This window comes from Musca autumnalis, unplaced genomic scaffold (genome assembly GCF_047663935.1).
Source record: "Musca autumnalis isolate F117 unplaced genomic scaffold, ASM4766393v1 scaffold_4, whole genome shotgun sequence".
In the NCBI taxonomy this organism is placed as follows: domain Eukaryota; kingdom Metazoa; phylum Arthropoda; class Insecta; order Diptera; family Muscidae; genus Musca; species Musca autumnalis.
Window position 1 is genome coordinate 101,605,064 of NW_027411977.1, and position 21,250 is coordinate 101,626,313.

At 35.1% G+C, this 21,250-nt stretch overlaps 1 protein-coding gene across 21 annotated transcripts in view; it reads left to right on the top strand.

Moving 5' to 3' along the window:
- LOC141404308 (uncharacterized) overlaps nucleotides 1–21,250 on the top strand; it is a 1,008,861-nt gene that overhangs the window by 913,482 nt on the left and 74,129 nt on the right. For all 21 annotated transcript variants that reach the window (XM_073987798.1, XM_073987800.1, XM_073987780.1 and 18 more), the window contains one exon: nucleotides 13,419–13,598. In XM_073987798.1, coding sequence (XP_073843899.1) covers nucleotides 13,419–13,598 — 180 coding nt within the window. The remainder of the gene's footprint in view (nucleotides 1–13,418; nucleotides 13,599–21,250) is intronic.

The following is a 21,250-nucleotide window of genomic DNA, read 5'->3' on the forward strand; positions in this document are numbered from 1 at the left end:
TAGTTTGAAGTGGGGTAATGTCTCATTATAGCACAAGCTAATAATAAATTCTGCGAAAATGTAATTATGGAATCAGATAATCAATGACCATACTAAACACAATTAAACAAACAAAAAATATAATTATACCCATCTATCAGGCTTTGCTAATCATTCGTCACTTTAATGACGTTGCGTTTTGTACGTTAAAGATGGCAGAGTTAATTTTCAGCTTTTCAAAATGGTATAGATAAAATTAATGGGTTTTTTTTATCAATTTATGGACCTTACAAAAGCTTTAAATGGACAAATATGTGGTAAAATAATAATTGCTCACTTTATGTAGTATGGTTCAAATTGCCAAAATACACCTTATCGTTATCATACACCAAGACTTCGCTTGCGTCGTTTCACTTTGGTATAAACACTAGGCCGGGGCGATTTGTGTGGAAGGAAAAAACGTCTACTGGAAAAAAAGTCTACTGGACCATATGTCTACGATGAAAATCGAGCCTCCCGATTTTGACTTTAAGTTTTTTATATACGTTTTTTTGACAACTTGGCATATAACAGCAAAACCATTGAAGTTTTCGAGCCAACACAAAAACAAAATGTGGTTTCCAAGGCAGTAATTAAGAACTCTCTAATACATCGCAAAAGCATTGGAACGCTTTTTCAGTTTTGGTCTTGAGAAGGTGCAAACTTTTCGGAAAAATTCGATAAATGGCTCTGTGCTAAAAAGTTGACCAGAAAAATATTCAAGCGTTCTGATGCAAAATTTCATCGTGTTGGGATCCACGGAGAACGACAATGCCTTTAGTTCTGGGTTTCTTATATTTTCAAATTTAAACATGCATATCTTAGTGTTTCCACAACGGATTTCTTTTGATCCTTCTTCCTTTTAAAGTGGTGAATAATATCTTTTGAATAAGCTATTATTGTTTAAAATCGGTTAACAAATCGCTAAGTTATAGTGGTTTAAGTCTGAATAAGCCCACAAAAACCTATAACTGAATTTCTCATAATTTTCAAAAATATAATGTTTTTTTGTTTTCTTCAATGTTTATTTTGAAAATTGTGAGAAATTCAGTTATTGTTTTTTTGTGGACTTTTTCAGACTTAAACCACTATAACTTAGCGATTTGTTAACTGATTTAAAACAATAATAGCTTATTCAAAAGACATAAGACATAAACATAAGAAACCCAGATTTTCACTACTTTTACCGTTATAAAAAAAATAAAACGAAGTGACCCAAACGAACTAAAGGCATTGTCGTTCTCCATGGATCCCAACACGATGGAATTTTGCATCAGAACGCTTGAATATTTTTCTGGTCAACTTTTGTAGCACAGAGCCATTTATCGAAATTTTCCGAAAAGTTTGCACATTCTCAAGACCAAAACTGCCTGAAAAAGCGTTCCAATGCTTTTGCGATGTATTAGAGAGTTCTTAATTACTGCCTTATCAACAACTTTTGTCTTTGTGTTGGCTAGAAAATATCAATGGTTTTGCTGTTATATGCCAAGATGTCAAAAAACATAGATAAAGAACTTATAGTCAAAATCGGGAGGCTCGATTTTCATCGTAGACATATGGTCCAGTAGATTTTTTTGCTCAGTTCAATCCCAGGAATCGGAAACGCGAAGGACCCATTAAGGTTTTCAAATCGCCCCGGCCGAATAAACACCATTTAAACAAACAAAATATTAGGTCTATCGGTGACCAAAAATTTGTAACAATTTGGAAAATTTTTTTCAGGAATTCTGTTAACACAAAAGTTCTGCAAAAAAGAGCGATTCGAGAGAGACACTTAGACAGTTATTGTACTAGAGCAGGGGAGAACACGGAAAGAGTATTTTTATGCGGAATCTTAATTTAAATTAAAGCGTGCGCTCTTCTTCTTCATCTATGTACTATTTTTTGCAAATTCTTGCTGGTCAAATTGTTCTTGCAAGAAGGGGTATTGACACCGTTTGCATTAGGGCGGGTTAACCATCATTATGATGATTTATTTTGACGTAAACACAATACAATTTATATTCGAAATCCAGTGGGTTTATTAAATCTGGTCATATGCAAACGCACTGTTGCTTTTTGTAAAAGCATTTCCTGGATAATTCTTACTGGATACGAAACCAGACAGACCTATTTTGTTTAATTTCTGCTTAAGGTTTTGTGATTTTATAAGATGACGTAGATATTCACATATATCCGAAAAATAAATCAAAAATAGAGGACAAACTTGTAAACGAACTCTATTTGCCCTCTATTTACATTGGAAGAACACTAGTCCAATGTAAATAGAGGACAAATAGAGTTCGTTAACAAGTAAGAACGGCTTTAAGTTCGGCCGGGCCAAACTTGTTATACCCTCCACCAGGAGTGGTATTAAAGTAAAATGGAACAATTAGTTTCCTTTCGTTTATGAAAAAGATTTAATACCAAATTTCAGCAATTTCGGTAAAACAATGTCGCTAACCTTCAAAATTCGGATGGTACCGTTCTATGGGGGCTATATCAACACGTCGATCTATACCGACAAATTTCTGGCGTAAAGTTTTTAGACTGAAAGAAGACTAAATACAAAATTTACGATAGTTCAGTAGGATCATGTGGTTAAAACCTAAAAAGTACCGTAAGTCACGAAGTGCGCTTCCATGGGGGATATAGGAAGACGTGGACCTATACTGATAATTCTTTTCTGGAACATTTTATAACCCCATGAAAGATTAAATAAAAAATTTCAGTCATTTCGGTGGGATATTAACGTCACATCCTTTACAATTATGGAAATCGGGAGGTACCGTTCTATGGGGTGCTATATCGAAACGTGGACCTATACCGACGAAATTCAGTCGGAAAGGGTTTTACTTCCAACGTAGAGTAAATACCAAATCTCAGCCATTTATATTTGTTGTTGTGGCCACAACCCACAAAAAAAAAAAGGAAAATCTGGAGGTACCGTTAATCCTTCAAATTACCGCTACCGCTAAAACCTTTAAATTACTGAAAATCGGGAAGTACCGTTCTATGGGGGCTGTATTAAAGCGTGGGCCTGCACCAACAAATTTCTGTGGAAAAGTTTTATTACCCGAAAGACGACTAAATACCAAATTTCAAAGATCAGCATAAAATTCTATGCTCTATTAGTATGTAAGTCTGTTCTTCGGTCTGTCTATTGAAATTAAGATACAGCTCACAATATTTAAGATATATATAATAATTGTTCCACAAACATCCCAGATGGGACAAGGGAGACTTCTCTCATATCAATGAGTGCACGCCGATTCATATTGGCTCAATGATATGGGACCTACTTTTTATTGCCGAGTCCGAACGGCGTGCCTTACGACGCCACTTGTAAAGAAGTTTTTCATGACTTAAATACTCAGGAAATGTCGCCAGCATTAATGAGGGGGAATTTTGCCACCGTTGAAAAGTTGATGTTGCTTGGCCTGGGATTCGAACCGCAAACCTTCTGAGTACAAGGCGGACGTGCTAACCATTGCACCACGGTGGCCCTCAAACAATATTTAAGATACAGCTTAATAATTTGATACAGAATTTCTCCTAGCATGTTTGGTTGGGTCATATAGGCCAGGTTTTGATATAGTCCCTATAGACTAGTACGAGGGCTGAACGATAACTATCTGGTCTAACAATAAAAACGCGAATATTTACCACCAAAAATAGTTTTATTGTTTTCTTAAGTAGCCTCCAGCATGATTTATACGCGTTTACACGAATTCATCAGTTTCAATACAAAGAACTAAGAGAACTGATGAGTCCAAGTGGCGTTGGACGCAACTAGTCTTCTCTGCCATCCCCTAAAGTAATCAATTTTAACTACATTCCACTTAAAACCTGTTGGTTTTAAATTTGAAAACAACAAATATAAGATTAAGCTTGACTTACATGAAAATAGTGGCCGTGGTCGGGTCTTTAGGCCCCAAAATGAGTACCCAGGGTCGGAGACATAACCACTATTGCCTCGCAAATTAACTTTCTCACCGATAGCGTTTTTAAAAAGTAGGGCATTAGGAAGGTTCCCCGCCCCCTCCGAAATTCAACAAAATATATAGCCTATTTTCACCACAGATCTTCCCTGTACATTCTCTGAAATTTATTTAAAAAAGTGGGCGTGCTAAAATAGCGTTTTTAAAAAATAGGGCATAGAGGAAGTTACACTGCTCCCTCCAAAATTCAACAAAATATGTAGCCTATTTTATGAAGATAACCGATTGCCACATATACTAGCAAAAAAAGTGGTACAACACTAGATATATTGGGAGAAAGATTTAAATAATATGTTTTTGGAAAACTTAATTGAACCTTTTCATTTAACCAATAATAAAAGCCAAATGATTGAAAAAATAGATATTTTGATCCAAAGTCCTAATACAAAAAACTGGAATAATATCAGAAATAGAGCGTATCAAACAAGCCGTTTTTACTCGAAGTTAGACCCAAAGGTGGGTCAAATCTATATAATGTCATAGATAACACGGCAGGAGAAAACGTGGATATTCAAAGCCAGAAGCGATATGCTAAAATTAAACTCCAACCAATTTGGACCTACAAGAAACCCCCATTGTTCGCTATGCAACATGACAGAAGTTGAAGATTTACTACATTTTCTATGCCGATGTCCTATTTTAAAAGAAATCAGAATAATGTTTTTCAAAAAGTTTTGCTTAATGAAGAGGGATTAATTGATATATTAAATGGTAATATGATAAACTGGAATCAGGTAGCAAGTTTTGTTAGAATATGCATGCAGTATAGAAATGAACTAATATCTGAATTCGATTTTTAATTAAAAGTTAAACATAAACAAACCGATCTTTTAAAGAACGTTCCTAATTTGGTATATATAGAGGGCAGACGGCCAGTGGCCTGTGCCTAATTATTCATATCATACGATATTATATATTTTATTTAGCATTAACATATATTGCTGTTATTGTAAAATGTAATTATATTTGAAAAAATTAATAAATAAAGATATAATACTACTACTACTATAATAGCCTATTTTCACCACGGGTGATCCCTGTACATTCCCTGAAATTTTCAACAAAATCGCTTCAGCCGTTTTTGAGTCTATACGGAACATACAAACTAACATACTAACATACACACATTGTCTTTTATTTATATATAAGATAATTCAGAATATTAAACAAGTAAGAAAAGCGTTGAGTTCGGTCGGGCCGAACTTTTTATACCCTCCACCACAAATTTCAGCCATTTCGGTGGATCAATGTGGCCACAACCTTCAAAATACCGAAATTCGGAAGGTATCGTTCTATGGGGGCTATATGATGGCGTGGACCTATACCTACAAATTTCTGGGGGAAAGTTTTTTACGGCTAAAGAAGACTAAATACCAAATTTCAGCCATCTCGGTGTGATAATGAGGCTAAAACGTTCAAAATATCGAAAATCGGGAGATTGTATTACACTATGCAACACTGAAAATGCAAACAACTTCTAGTATGCATTTTTTGAAAGTACACATTTAGACAACGAAAACCCCAGCAGGGTTTTGTCCTGTCAGATCCAGTTCGGATTTTATGGCCTCATCTAAACCGGGCTAAATCTACACTTTTTTGCAATTATCAGGCCTTTATCTGAGAAACGAATAGGAATTTGGCCTTGATGTCTTTAGCAATATTGTAGCCCTGAACAAGTAGAACTCATCTTTTTAAGAAACCACATAAGAAAAACTCCATCTAGGGCATCAAAATCTATAAAATATAGAAAATTTTACATAATTGCTGAAATGCTGGTCAATATCGGCGAAACTGTTGGGAGTTGAACCAAGTAACCCTTTGCAAAAATCTTCTAAATAAAGTTCTCAACAATTCTTTAGAATATTCTGAAACTCTAAAATGCTTACTTCATGTTGTTTCAGCGGTATTCTGCATCATATATTTTACAACACGTATTTTAAAGACAGTTCACACCAACAGTTTATTCTCGCATTTCGGATTTTACTGCATTATTGACATTTTTATTAAATCGTCGTTGAAAACTGTACTGAAAACCACGGCATAGAGGCATTTTACAACAATGACATGTTCTGAAGAGTTGTGTATTACATTCCAGGGACTATTTTTCCAAAAGAAAATATTCGGAAAAAGGTAACGGTTTTGGAGATATGGTTTGAAATGTATACAAATTGTGGAATTTTTACATATATTTTGAAATTTGAGGCAATAAATGTAGTTTTTGGAGTTCATTATTTCTCCAAATATATTATTCTTGTTCTTATCTACAAATTTGCTTCAGAGGTCGGAAGAAGATTCGAATTGGTTTCAGAGATATAGCCCCGAATTTCTTTAAAAACTAAATATTTAACCATGTTTAGATGGGGCCATAAAATCCGAGCTGGATCTGACACAATAAAACCCAACTAGGGTTTCTTGTCGTTTGGGTCTGTACTTTCAAAAAATCCTCAGTTCGAATTGTTTGCACAAGCTCACCTTAAAAATGTTGCACAGTGTTATGGGAGCTATATCAAAACGTGGACCTACCATTTTATGGTAGAAATGTTTCAAATGGGTCTAATACATTTAAAATATATTAAAACAAGAAAGCCAAGGCTATAGTCGGACGGGGCCGACCATGTAATACCCTACACCTGGTACCGTATCACATTAAGCTTAAATAATAACATAATAATTGTTTCACAAACATACCAAAAGGGACAACGCTCAATGATATGGAACCAACTTATCTCCGAGTCCAAACGGCGTGTCCTAAGACAGCACTTGTAGAGTAGTTTTACATGACAGAAATACTCAGAAAATTTTGCAAACCTTACTGAAGGATATTTTGCAACCGTTGAAAATTTGATTTTTCCTAGCTGGGGAATCGTTTTGAAAAAGTGGCAAAGCGACTCATGCTGCAATGTATGTATAAAAATCCAATTAGACAATTAAAACGTTAGGGCACCATGTTATTTGCAATAATATAACAACTGGGAATTGTAAAATGTGGTTCTCTACACAAATCCCATTATATATTAAGCAGTAGGCCCATTATCTAGCAGACACTTTATTGCAATTTTCATCAGGGGGAAGATCAGTAGTTCTATTTTCATATGTAGTCTACTTTGCCGGTATATGCCCTCCAGGAAATAAAATATACACCAAATATGTTTTTTTTTTTTTGTATTTTTCATACAAAAGTAATGGTCCATTTCACCCGCTAAATAATATCAGATCATCATCCAAAATTCTAAGCATCTTCCTCTACCTAAACTCTTACCTCGTGCAACATTTCGTGATTATTTTGCTACAATTGCGACCTCTAGCGTGTTTATGATGACACACTACAATTACAATTGATGATTACACTACACTACACTACAAACAAAAAACTGGGTATATTAGGCTGTAACTCGGTTATCTTATCACATCTTACCAACACAATTGACATCAATAGATAGGTCAAGCGTTCCTCTTCCAAGTATTGCTTACTTGCCCGGAATGTCTCTTACAGGAATGAAGATACAATAAGCTCTATATTATAAATTTTCACAATTTTCACACAAAAGTTTTGGTCCATTTAACCCTCTAAATATTGTCTGATTGCCATCTCAAACTGCAAGCTTCTTCTTTGTCATACACTCTTTCCTTATTTAAAATTTTGAGGCGATTTGCCTATTATTACGACCTACAGAGCATCTTCAAAATCGGTAAAAAATTATGTTTTTGGTCCATTTCACCCGCTAAATATTTCACGATCATCACCAATTAAAATAGCGATCTATTCTGATGTGAAACCGACCTCCATACCAAATTTCGTGACGATTGGATATAATTGTGAGCTGGAGTTTGATTACAATTTATAATGGACAGACGGACACACGGACGGACGGACACACATCTCAAAATCGCTTTATCTCGCCGAGATATGAAGATTGGTATACCACATTGGGGGTCTCCGACGAATATTTCGCGGTGTTACATGAATTTTTACCAAAATAAACTAATAATACCCTTTCCACATAGTGGTGTAGGGTATAATGACGCGTACTTTTTAAGGGGCCTTATGTGGGTGCTATACCAAAACAAAAGTAATGGTCCATTTCACCCGCTAAATAATATCAGATCATCATCCAAAATTCTATGCATCTTCCTCTACCTAAACTCTTACCTCGTGCAACATTTCGTGATTATTTTGCTACAATTGCGACCTCTAGCGTGTTTATGATGACACACTACAATTACAATTGATGATTACACTACACTACACTACAAACAAACAAGTAAAAAAGCATTAAGTTCGGCCGGGCCGAACTTTTCATACCCTCCACCATAAAATATTCATTCCTGTCCCCAACTTTAAGGGAGTACGTTAAAATGTCAGATAATGTACATAAAATGCTTCATTCGGGAGGCCCTTTTTTATGGTGCCTATATCTAACTGTTGACAATTTTTGGTGGGCTAGAAATTGGGAGGTACTGTTATATAGGGGTTATAATAAAACATGGGCCTATGTTGACAGTTTTTGATGGGAGCTTTTAATGTCAAATAACTCCTAATTCGTACATAATCGGTACATAACGTGGGAACTTCAAATATCATTAAGAGCTAGTTCGAAAATATGAACTTAAACGAAAAAATTTTGTTGAAGAATTTTTGCTGACTTTTAAATTTCAAATTACAGAAAGTTCGTCCAAAAAATTCTTAGAAAATCGGGAGGTTTGTTTTGGGGCTATACAAAAACATGTACCTACGTTCGGTTAAACATTCTAAGTAAAATCCTCAAAGTACCGAAAATCGGGAAGTATCGTTATATTGGGGCTATGTTGAAAATTGTTGATGCAGATGTGTGGTGACCACTACAACCTTCAAATGCCAAATTACAGTTAGTTCTGTTAAAAATTTTAGCTAAAATTGTCAAATTACTGAAAATTGGGAGGTACCCTTACATGGGAGCTATATCCGAACATGGACCTATGTTGACAATTTTTGATGGAGAGGTGTTGTGACCACTAAGAACTTCAAATATCAAATTACTGCTAGTTCGGTTTAATATTGTAGCTAAAATCATCAAATTACTGAAAATCGGGAGGTACCGTTATATGGGGGCTTTCTGACAATTTTTGGTGGAGAGGTGTGGTGACCACTGAAATTCTTAATGTCAAATGTTCAAATTACAGATAATTCGGTTAAAACGTGTTGGTAAAATTCTCAAAATACCTGAAATCGGGCGGTAACGTTATATGGGGGCTATTCCAAAACATGGATTTATGTCCACTAGTTATATAAGTTTATTGACATTTAAAAACCCTAAATGTCAATTGATAGCTAAATCGGTCTGAAAATGTAGATGAAAACGTCAAAATGCCGTAAATCGGGGGTACCGTTATATGGGGGCTATACCAAAACGTGGACCTAGGTCCACAACTTTTTTTATATAAGTTTAGTTACACTTAAGAACCCTAAATGTCAAATTATAGCTATATCGGTCTGAAAATATAGCTGAAAACGTAAAAAAACCGTAAATCGGGGGGTACCGTTATATGGGGGCTATACCAAAACGTAGACCTATGTCCACAACTTTTGTTATATAAGTTTATTGACATTTAGGAACCCTAAATGTCACATTATAGCTACATCGGTCTGAAAATGTAGCTAAAAACGTCAAAATACCGTAAATCGGGGGCTACCGTTATATGGGGGCTATACCAAAACGTGGACCTATGTCCACAAGTTTTGTCACATAAGTTTATTGACATTTAAGAACTTCAAATGTCAAATTATAGCTTCATCGGTCTGAAAATGTAGCTAAAAACGTCAAAATACCGTAAATCGGGGGAACCGTTATATGGGGGCTATACCAAAACGTGGACCTATGTCCACAAATTTTGTTATATAAGTTTATTGACATTTAAGAACCCTAAATGTCAAATTATAGCTACATCGGTCTGATAATGTAGCTAAAAACGTCAAAATACCGTATATCGGGGGGTACCGTTATATGGGGGCTATACCAAAACGTGGACCTATGTCCACAACTTTTGTTATATATGTTTATTGATACCTAAGAACCCTAAATGTCAAATTATAGCTAAATCGGTCTAAAAATGTAGCTAAAAACGTCAAAATACCGCAAATCGGGGGGTACCGTTATATGGGGGCTATACCAAAACGTGGACCTATGTCCACAAGTTTTGTTATATATGTTTATTGACATTTAAGAACCCTAAATGTCAAATTATAGCCAAATCGGTCTGAAAATGTAGCTAAAAACGTCAAAATACCGTAAATCGGGGGGTACCGTTATATGGGGGCTATACCAAAACGTGGACCTATGTCCACAAGTTTTGTTATATATGTTTATTGACACTTAAGAACCCTAAATGTCAAATTATAGTCAAATCGGTCTGAAAATGTAGCTAAAACCGTCAAAATACAGTTAATCGGGGGGTACCGTTATATGGGGGCTATACCAAAACGTGGACCGATATAGCCCATCATCGAACTTGACCTGCCTGCAAACAAAAGACGCATTTTCCCAAAATTTCAGCGTCCTATCTCCATTTTTGTGGATGCTAGAGTGATTACCACAGACGGACGGACGGACGTGCTCAGATCGACTTAGAATTTTACCCTGATCAAGAATATATATACTTTATAGGGTCGCAAATGAGTATTTCAATGCGTTACAAACGGAAAAACAAACTTAATATACCCTCCATACTATGGTGGAGGGTATAAAAACTGGGTATATTAGGCTGTAACTCGGTTATCTTATCACATCTTACCAACACAATTGACATCAATAGATAGGTCAAGCGTTCCTCTTCCAAGTATTGCTTACTTGCCCGGAATGTCTCTTACAGGAATGAAGATACAATAAGCTCTATATTATAAATTTTCACAATTTTCACACAAAAGTTTTGATCCATTTAACCCTCTAAATATTGTCTGATTGCCATCTCAAACTGCAAGCTTCTTCTTTGTCATACACTCTTTCCTTATTTAAAATTTTGAGGCGATCTGCCTATTATTACGACCTACAGAGCATCTTCAAAATCGGTAAAAAATTGTGATTTTGGTCCATTTCACCCGCTAAATATTTCACGATCATCACCAATTAAAATAGCGATCTATTCTGATGTGAAACCGACCTCCATACCAAATTTCGTGACGATTGGATATAATTGTGAGCTGGAGTTTGATTACAATTTATAATGGACAGACGGACACACGGACGGACGGACGGACGGACACACATCTCAAAATCGCTTTATCTCGCCGAGATATGAAGATTGGTATACCACATTGGGGGTCTCCGACGAATATTTCGCGGTGTTACATGAATTTTTACCAAAACAAACTTATAATACCCTTTCCACATAGTGGTGTAGGGTATAATGACGCGTACTTTTTAAGGGGCCTTATGTGGGTGCTATACCAAAACAAAAGTAATGGTCCATTTCACCCGCTAAATAATATCAGATCATCATCCAAAATTCTATGCATCTTCCTCTACCTAAACTCTTACCTCGTGCAACATTTCGTGATTATTTTGCTACAATTGCGACCTCTAGCGTGTTTATGATGACACACTACAATTACAATTGATGATTACACTACACTACAAACAAAAAACTGGGTATATTAGGCTGTTACTCGGTTATCTTATCACATCTTACCAACACAATTGACATCAATAGATAGGTCAAGCGTTCCTATTCCAAGTATTGCCTACTTGCCCGGAATGTTTCTTACAGGAATGAAGATACAATAAGCTCTATATTATAAATTTTCACAATTTTCACACAAAAGTTTTGGTCCATTTAACCCTCTAAATATTGTCTGATTGCCATCTCAAACTGCAAGCTTCTTCTTTGTCATACACTCTTTCCTTATTTAAAATTTTGAGGCGATCTGCCTATTATTACGACCTACAGAGCATCTTCAAAATCGGTAAAAAATTATGTTTTTGGTCCATTTCACCCGCTAAATATTTCACGATCATCACCAATTAAAATAGCGATCTATTCTGATGTGAAACCGACCTCCATACCAAATTTCGTGACGATTGGATATAATTGTGAGCTGGAGTTTGATTACAATTTATAATGGACAGACGGACACACGGACGGACGGACGGACGGACACACATCTCAAAATCGCTTTATCTCGCCGAGATATGAAGATTGGTATACCACATTGGGGGTCTCCGACGAATATTTCGCGGTGTTACATGAATTTTTACCAAAACAAACTTATAATACCCTTTCCACATAGTGGTGTAGGGTATAATGACGCGTACTTTTTAAGGGGCCTTATGTGGGTGCTATACCAAAACGTGGACCTATATAACCCAACTTTGGTAGGAATGTTTTCTGGCCTCTGAAGACACAAAATACCAAATTACAACCAATTCTGTGGTCAAATGGGTCTAATACATTCAAAAAATAATAAAATGACGCGTACTTTATATGGGCCCTTATATGGGGGCTATACCAAAACGTGGACCTATATAACCCAACTTTGGTAGGAATATTTTTTGGCCTCTGGAGACACAAAGTAGCAAATTACAACCAATTCGGTGGTAAAATGGACCAAATATCTTAAAAATTCCTTAAACAACGACGCGTCACGCGGATTGAGGATTTTAGCTAAAATTTTTAAACAAACTAGCTGTAATTTGATATATGAGGTTATCAGTGGTAACGTAACTTATACACCAAATATCGTCAATATAGGTCCATATTTTGGTGTAGCTCCCATATAACGGTACGTCCCGATTCACCGTATTTTGAGATTTTTAGGTAAAATTTTTAACCGAACTAGATGCAATTTGACATATGAGGTTCTCTGTGGCCAAGAAACCTATCGATTAAACATCGTCAATATATGTCCATGTTTTGGTATAGCCCCCATAAACGGTACGTCTCGACTTTCCGTATTTTGAGATTTTTAGCCAAAAATTTTAACCGAACTAGCTGTAATTTGACATATGACGTTCTCAGTGGCAACGAAAATTATCCACCAAACATCGTCAATATAGGTCCACGTTTTGGTATAGCCCCCATATAAGGAATAAGCCTTGAGGTGGCGGAGGAGCTAAGTACTTTCCCAATGGAAAGGAAACCAATTATTCCATTTAGGCCTAACTTTACACTTTTTTACTTGTTTTATTCTCTGTGTTTTCTTTTTTAATAAAATAATGTTATTTTTTAATTTCCTTCATAAGCGTGTGAGGGATAAAAAGTGTTTCTTCTAATCCGGAATATTTTATTGTTATTACAGCTTTACAATTATTGTTTTAGCTGATTTACTTTGTATCCCATATATACATGTGTATTATTGCAGGTCTTTTTCTTCCTCATAAACGTTTGTCCTAATTTTAATTACTACATTACATATTGTTTGAATATCCTTTTTTGTTCTATTTATTCTAGGGTTCAAAACTTAGATTCAATTGTACGTGTTGCAGACCGTGAACTGCCGGTGGTGAACACAAGAGGTGATGTCCTGTTCAATTCATGGAAGGGTATATTTAATGGCCAAGGAGGTTTCTTTTCACAAGCACCACGCATATACAGTTTCAGTGGTAAAAATGTGTTAACGGATCCCTTGTGGTAAGTCTTTATTAATAAGCATGATTTTTAAAAATGTTTTTTTATTGAAATTTAAAATCGTAATAATATAGATTGATAATATTGATATTGATAATAAATTATAATAAATCCAAATAAATGTCGTTGATATTGAACTTCTGAATAAATATTCTACATAATTACAATTAACTGGTTATAACAAGAAGCAGTCCCTTTATTAGTGGGGTGTATATGTATGAATTTTAAACCAAACAGTTACAATTTCATTAAGAATACTGTAATGAGACATAGATTATTAAAGAAAACATATCAAGCGTATTATGCCCTCAACGAAGACTAAATACCAAATTGCATTATTCCACCGCAATGGCTGTAATTTGGTTTTTAGTGTTCGTGGAGGGTATAAAACTTTTCACTTCATTAGTCGGTATAGGTCCATTGAACGGTACCTCCCGATTTTCGGTATTTTAAGGGTTGTGGTCTAACTATCACATATAAGTGGATGAAATTTGGTATTTAGTCTTCTTTTAAGTTACAGTATTTTCCTCCAGAAATGTCTCAGTAAATGTCCACGTTTTGATACAGCCACCAAAGAAAAGTAGTTCCGATTTTCGGTATTTTGAAGGTTTTAGCCTTTAACTAACTGAAATGTGGTATTTAGTTTTCGCTATGGATAAAGAAATTGTCCAAGGAATAAGCCTTAATGTAGAGGAAGACCTCAGTACTTTCATAAACGAAAGGAAATTAATTATTCCTATTTGTTTCAATACAGTTTGTGGTTTGGCCAAACTTAACGTCGTTCTTACTTGTTCAGGTTTCGTTTTACTTGTTCGTAGCAACTTTATATTTCAGCTTTCAAAGGTGTATTTAACCTAGAGTGGCTATCAATTTTGCTCGAATTAACGAGCAAACCCAGTGTGATTTTGTTGGTGTATGTTTTTTATTTTGCTACGCAATGTCCATTTCTTTATAACAGTGGCCTTATATGTTGCCTTAAGGGGACATAAATTTTACCGTTTTCCTTTTTCTGTGCTGCAGCCACCCACATGACTACCGTATCTTCTCACTCAAATACAAACATGGAGCTTAAGGTTAAATATATTAAAGGCATAAATGTTTTATTTTTTGTGCAATAATTCTTTTTATTAGATTAACAATTAGCGATATTCCAATGTTTACGTTTTCCATACACTCATAAACGAACGAACCAATTTAAATCAAAAGATAAATTTGTAAATGTGAATGTTTGAATGTTGAAAAGCAAACATCCACTTATACATAAGTAAGTTAAGTGCCTTTGAAATCATCCACAGTAATTCCAGTTGAGTGCTTTGATTAAGTATCAATTTAATTGAAACGTACAATACAGTTATTGCCAATTCATTTTATTCCAACTTATTACGGGGTCATAATATTTTGGTTTTTTCTCGGTATCTGTAGGTTGTAACTTTTTCCACAAACAAATTGTATTTTTTTGTTTGTTATAAATAAAATTATAATTTTCATATCAATTATATCAATTTGGAAACCATTCCGAATTTGGATTTACAATCTTCAAAAAATAGAAAACAATTCCAAAAACTGTACATAAATCTATCAAGTCTACGTTTTGGTTTTGGCTACATATACCAGTGTTCGAAAATAAACACTATGGTATCGTACCGTACCGTTCTGTACCGTACAAAGGTGGATAGGTACACTACGATAGTGTACCGCTCCGGAACACAAACACTAAAAAATATTTTAGTGATACTGTACCGGAACACAACGATAATCGTTGTGTACCGCATGCCGGAGCACTAAAAATCGTAGTGCTCCGACTGCGGAGGACTAAAAATTGAGTGTTCCGACTGCGGAGCACTAACAATTTTAGTGTTCCGACTGCCGGAGCACTAAAAATCGTAGTGCTCCGACTGCGGAGCAATAAAAATTTTAGTGCTCCGACTGCGGAGCACAAACAATTTTAGTTTTCCGACTGCCGGATCACTAAAAATCATAGTGCAGCACGTGTTGGAACACTAAAAAATAATAAAGGTATTATGTTTTCTTTGGTAAATTAAATATTTGGTTAAATTTGATCAAATAAAAATTAAGATAAACTGTTATATCCATGTATGTTTAAATTAGTTAAACACATTGCGAAATTTGGTCAAAATTATAAAAAACAATATTTAGTTTTTTTGTGCCACGTTTTGAAACTATAAGGTAATGAACCATACATGAATTTATTATGATTTCTGAGGAAATTAAATATTTATATATATTTTTTAAATAAATAAAAATTAAAAGAAAATGTGAAAAACATCTGATTTGGTTTTTGGACAATAGAGCACTAAAAATCGTAGTGTTCGTCTGCGGAACACTAAAACTCGTAGTGTTTCTACTGTCGGAACACTAAAAATCGTAGCGTACCACGAGCCGAAACGCTAAAAATAACGTTAAGATAATCGTCTGTTTATTATTTGAGGAAAATTAAATATTTTATGTTTTTAGGATAAATAAATATGTATTTATTTATTATTTAATAAATTATTTATTAAATTATTATTTAAAAAATAAAATTTGGAAGGAAGTGTGTAAAACATCTGATTTGATTTTTAGACAATGGAGCACAAAAAATCGTAGTGTTCGACTGTGGAGCACTAAAACTCGTAGTGTTTCTACTGCCGGAACATTAAAAATTTTAGTGTTCCGACTGCCGGATCACTAAAAATCGTAGTGCACCACGTGTTGGAACACTAAAAAATAACAAAGGATTTATGTTTTCTTAGGAAAATGAAATATTTGGTTAAAATTGATTAATAAAAATTAAGATAAAATGTTACATCCATGCATGTTTGGTTTGGTTTTTGGACAATGGAGCACTAAAAATCGTAGTGTTCGACTGCAGAACATTAAACATCGTAGTGATCCGGCAGTCGGAACACTACGATTTTTAGTGCTCCGCAGCCGAACACTACGATTTTTATTGTTCCATTGTTTCGATTTTTGGAGATCCGGCAGTCGGAACGCTAAAATTTTTAGTGATCCGGCAGTCGGAACACTACGATTTTTAGTGCTCCGCAGCCGAACACTATGATTTCTATTGTTCCATTGTTTCGATTTTTAGAGATCCGGCAGTCGGAACACTAAAATTTTTAGTGATCCGGCAGTCGGAACACTACGATTTTTAGTGATCCGGCAGTCGGAACACTACGATTTTTAGTGCTCCGCAGCCGAACAATACGACTTTTATTGATCCATTGTCCAAAAATCAAATCAGGCGTTTTTCACGTGTTCTATTAAATTTTATTCCTAATTTGTATTTATTAAAAAAAATTATAAAATATTTAATTTTCCTCACAAATCATAATAAACTCATGTATCCACAGTCAGAACACTACAATTTGTAGTGCGCCATTGTACAACAACCGAATCAATGTTTTTCATATTTTCTACTTAAGTTCCCAACGTTATTAAATAATATGTATACGTACATACATGGATTTAAGAGGTGTATCTGAGTTTTTATGTCTTAATTTGTACTTATCTCAAAAATTATAAATATTTAATTTTCGTCGCAAATCATAATAAACTCGTGTGTGGTACATTATCATTACGTTATTTTTTAGTGTTCCGACACGTGGTACACAACCATTTTTTAGTGCTCCGACTCCGGAGCACTACGATTTTTAGTGTTCCGACGGCGGAGCACTACGATTTTTAGTGCTCCGACTGCGGAGCACTACGATTTTTAGTGTTCCGACTGCGGTACCCAACGTTTTTAGTGTACCAAACTGTGGTACACTACGTTTATCGTTGTGCTCCGGAACAGTATCACTAAAATATTTTTTAGTGTTTGTGTTCCGGAACACTAACGCTAAAAATATTTTAGTGATACTGTGCTCGGAGCGGTACACTATGTTAGTGTACTGTTTATTTTCGAACTCTGCCATATACCCGTATATAAAAATTGCTATTTCCATTATATGTCTAATATATCATTATTGTCATTGTATCATAACCTTTATTTTGTTGTCATCATTTAATTGTCATGACTTTTGTTAAATGTAACAAAGAAAACATCGCACATGTTAAACTGAACCGAGTGCACAAAATAAAAACGGCCTTAGCAAAAACAACAACAGCAAATGCCAATTACAAACAAAACTCAACTTAACGATCCTTGGCACAATAGAATGGCAAAAAACATTGAGCAATTTGCATATGAAAATTTAATAACCGTAACAACACTCTGCAGTATAACAAAAAAACGAATATACATACATACATATGTATTTATGTAGGTTCGTTCATCACAAAGAAATTACATTAAAATGAAATTCTAAACGAAAAAAAAGGAGAAGAACAGCAAATAAAAAACAAACGAATCTTCATACATTAGAATGCAGGAAGCCATTTAGTTGGTAGCTTGAAACCTACATATATAGGAAGAGACAGGCAAATAGCCAGGACACAGACAAATATCAAATGACATATACACCATAAACACGTACACAAACTTAATACGAATGAATGCGTAAATAAATACACATACATACGTTTGTGTGTGTGCGTGTGTTGGAACACACATACTATGAAACGTTTAAGGATTTCTCGCATTTGAAATTCGTGTGTTTGTTCTGTTATTTTTAGTCGTATACATTGCTCACTTTTCTAGAATCGTCCTGGTATGAGTTTTGGCATTTTTATTTTTGCAAGTTATGTTTATTGTCTTCGTTGTTGTTGCCTATGTGCAAGTTGATGACTTCTTGTCTTTTACATTCAATTGCATTTAATTATGCAAATGTTTTAAATGCCAACACACGCACACATATGCATAGATATGTCTGTATCTATGAGCTATTTAGCATATATGTAGGTATGCACACACGTTCAGATGCATAATTTCCTCTTGTCTGCAGTGTTGTTCCCAATTAGATAAACAGAAATTTGGAAAGCATTTACGCATACTTGTAGATAAATTCCAGAAAATGTACGAGCACCCAGCAAAATAAATTGGAAGTAGTGCAATGTAGACTAGTTCTTTCACGGCATGTTTTTATGCAGTTCAAACGGAGTTGTGAAAAAGGCACTCCATTCCTCACATTTTAACCAAAGAATCACATCCATTTGTCACATTTTAACAACATCCGGAGGCAGTTCAACGGAGTCGCGAAAAAGGCACTCCAATTCCTCACAATTTAACAGCATCCGGATGCAGTGCAAACGGAGTCGTGAAAAAGGCACTCCGTTCATTACATTTTATTAGCAGTTGTTAGAGATCCTTACCTGTACATAAATCAGTTTGTACATCTCTACAGGCAGCGGAATACATTTCCAAAAAGAGATAATCGTGTTAACATTTCCAAACATTTGTTAATACAAACTAAATAATATTTAATTTGTGAACATTTTTCTGGTAACTCGCGAGAAGAAAATTTCCCAATGGAGTGCTGTTAGAGTACATGTCGAAATCTTAACTGGTGATGGGAAGACAATATCAAACCCATTTAGCAGATGAAGCAAAAACACTTAAGCTTGGATTAAATGAAGAGCAGAGGAAACACACATGTTTGCGATTGAATTCAATAGAGAATTTTCATAATTTGTGTAAATTTAATAAAGGTATTAATATTTTTGTTTTACACAAATAATAAATGCATTTTATTTTGTTATTCAAAACACGTGCTCGGGACTGCCTCCTATTCTACCCCAAAGGGTCAGTTAAAATGCAATGCCAAAGGGTCAGTTAAAATGCAGTGCCAAAGGTTCAGTTAAAATGCAATGCCAAAGGGTCAGTTAAAATGCGGTGCAATGGAGTGCCTCTTTCCGGGGACACTCCATTGTAAAAATCATGAGTGAAAATGCATAATTTGATGGACTTCCAAATCACTTGTACATATCATTTAACTGCCTCTTTGGAGGCAAACTTTTCGCTGGGTATGTATGTTTGGTTTACACATGACTTATTTTTCAGACAAATTATAATTTTCGTGCCATCATTATACAATGGTTAGCATGTGCAATTATTAACCCAATCCCTGCGAAATATTTTGGAAAAAAGTTAAACATTCATTTTAACGTGTTTTTAGGGAATGAAGTGGATCTCAATTTAACAGTTAGTTTCCCTTCGTTTATGAAGAATGCTAAATACCAAATTTCAGCAATTTCGGTAATAAAAAGTGGCTTAACTTCAAAATACCGAAATTCGGGAGGTACGTTTCTATGGGGGCTCTATCACAACCTCGATGTATAGCGACAAATTTCTGGCGGAAAGAAGACTAATTACCAAATTTCCGATATTTCCGATAATGCGCCTAAAACCTTTCAAAAAAACTGAAAATTCTCTTCTGGAATATTTTATAACCCCATGGAAGACTAATTAAAAAATTTCAATCATTTCGTCACAACCTTCAGAATTACGAAAATCGGAAGGTACAATTCTATGGGGGCTATATCGAAACGATTCTCAATCGGAGATGCTGGAGGTAAAGCTATTTCGGCGGGTTGTTGGGCCACAAACTTCAAAATACCCAAAATCGTTAGGCACCGTTCTACGGGTTACGGGGCTACATGAAGGCGTGTACACGTACCGGCAAAATTCTGTGGGAAGACAAAATACCAACGAAGACAAAATACCAAACTTCAGCCATTTCGGTGGAATATTGAGACCGAAACCTTCATAATGCTGAAAATCGGGAGGTACCGTTCTATGAGGGCTATGTTAAGGAAAGTTGTATACCACCAACGAAGACTAAGTACCAAATTTTAAGCAATTCGGTGTGCTAATGATGCTAAAACCATCAAAATACCGAAAATCGGGTGGTACCGTTCTATGGGAGCTATATTAAAGCGTGGAGCGATATAGCTCATTTGCAGTACCAAACATCCTTACAAAGCTCAATCTTCAAATTTGGGAGCTGTATAGTGATTTCAACAGACGGAGGGATCGACAGACGGACAGTACCAAACATCCTTACAAAACTTTATCTTCAAAATTGCGAGCTGTATCTTGATTTCAACAGACGGACGGACATGGTTATATCGATTTAAAATTTTACCTTTATCGAGAATATGTATACTTTATAGGGTCTCCGATTAATATTTTGATGTGTTACAAACGGATTGACAAATTTAGGGGTCGATTATGGATAGTAACCCAACTCCAGTTGCATTGCCGACAGCAACTTTAATAATTTCCATTTCCGCATTGATATTCATACTTTTTTACAATTAAATCAATTGCTGACGGTTCAAAACGCTGATTTTGAATGGATTTGACAACATTTTCTGTAATTTCAGTTATTTTAATTGTATGATTTTCTCATCTGGCAACGCAACTACGGCCGAGTTGCTATCCAACATATCGACGCCTCCAAACTATAGTATGCTAAGTCAACTTAGCATGTTTTCAAGTTCTTTACATTTTTATATTTAACGTTCTTTAACTTAAATTCTGTCAAATTTTGGTAATGATCGGACAATCCGAACAGAAGTTATACACAAATATTTACTTAGCATAGTACTGAAGGTCAAAGAAATTTCCAAACTTTTAGAGCTTGTCCTGCAAAACTCGCATTTCAGAATTAGCAAACTATTATTTGGAGGTGTCGAACGTCCTTTAACTTAAATTCTGTCTAATTTTGTTAATGATCGGTCAATCCGAACAGAAGTTATAAACAAATATTGAC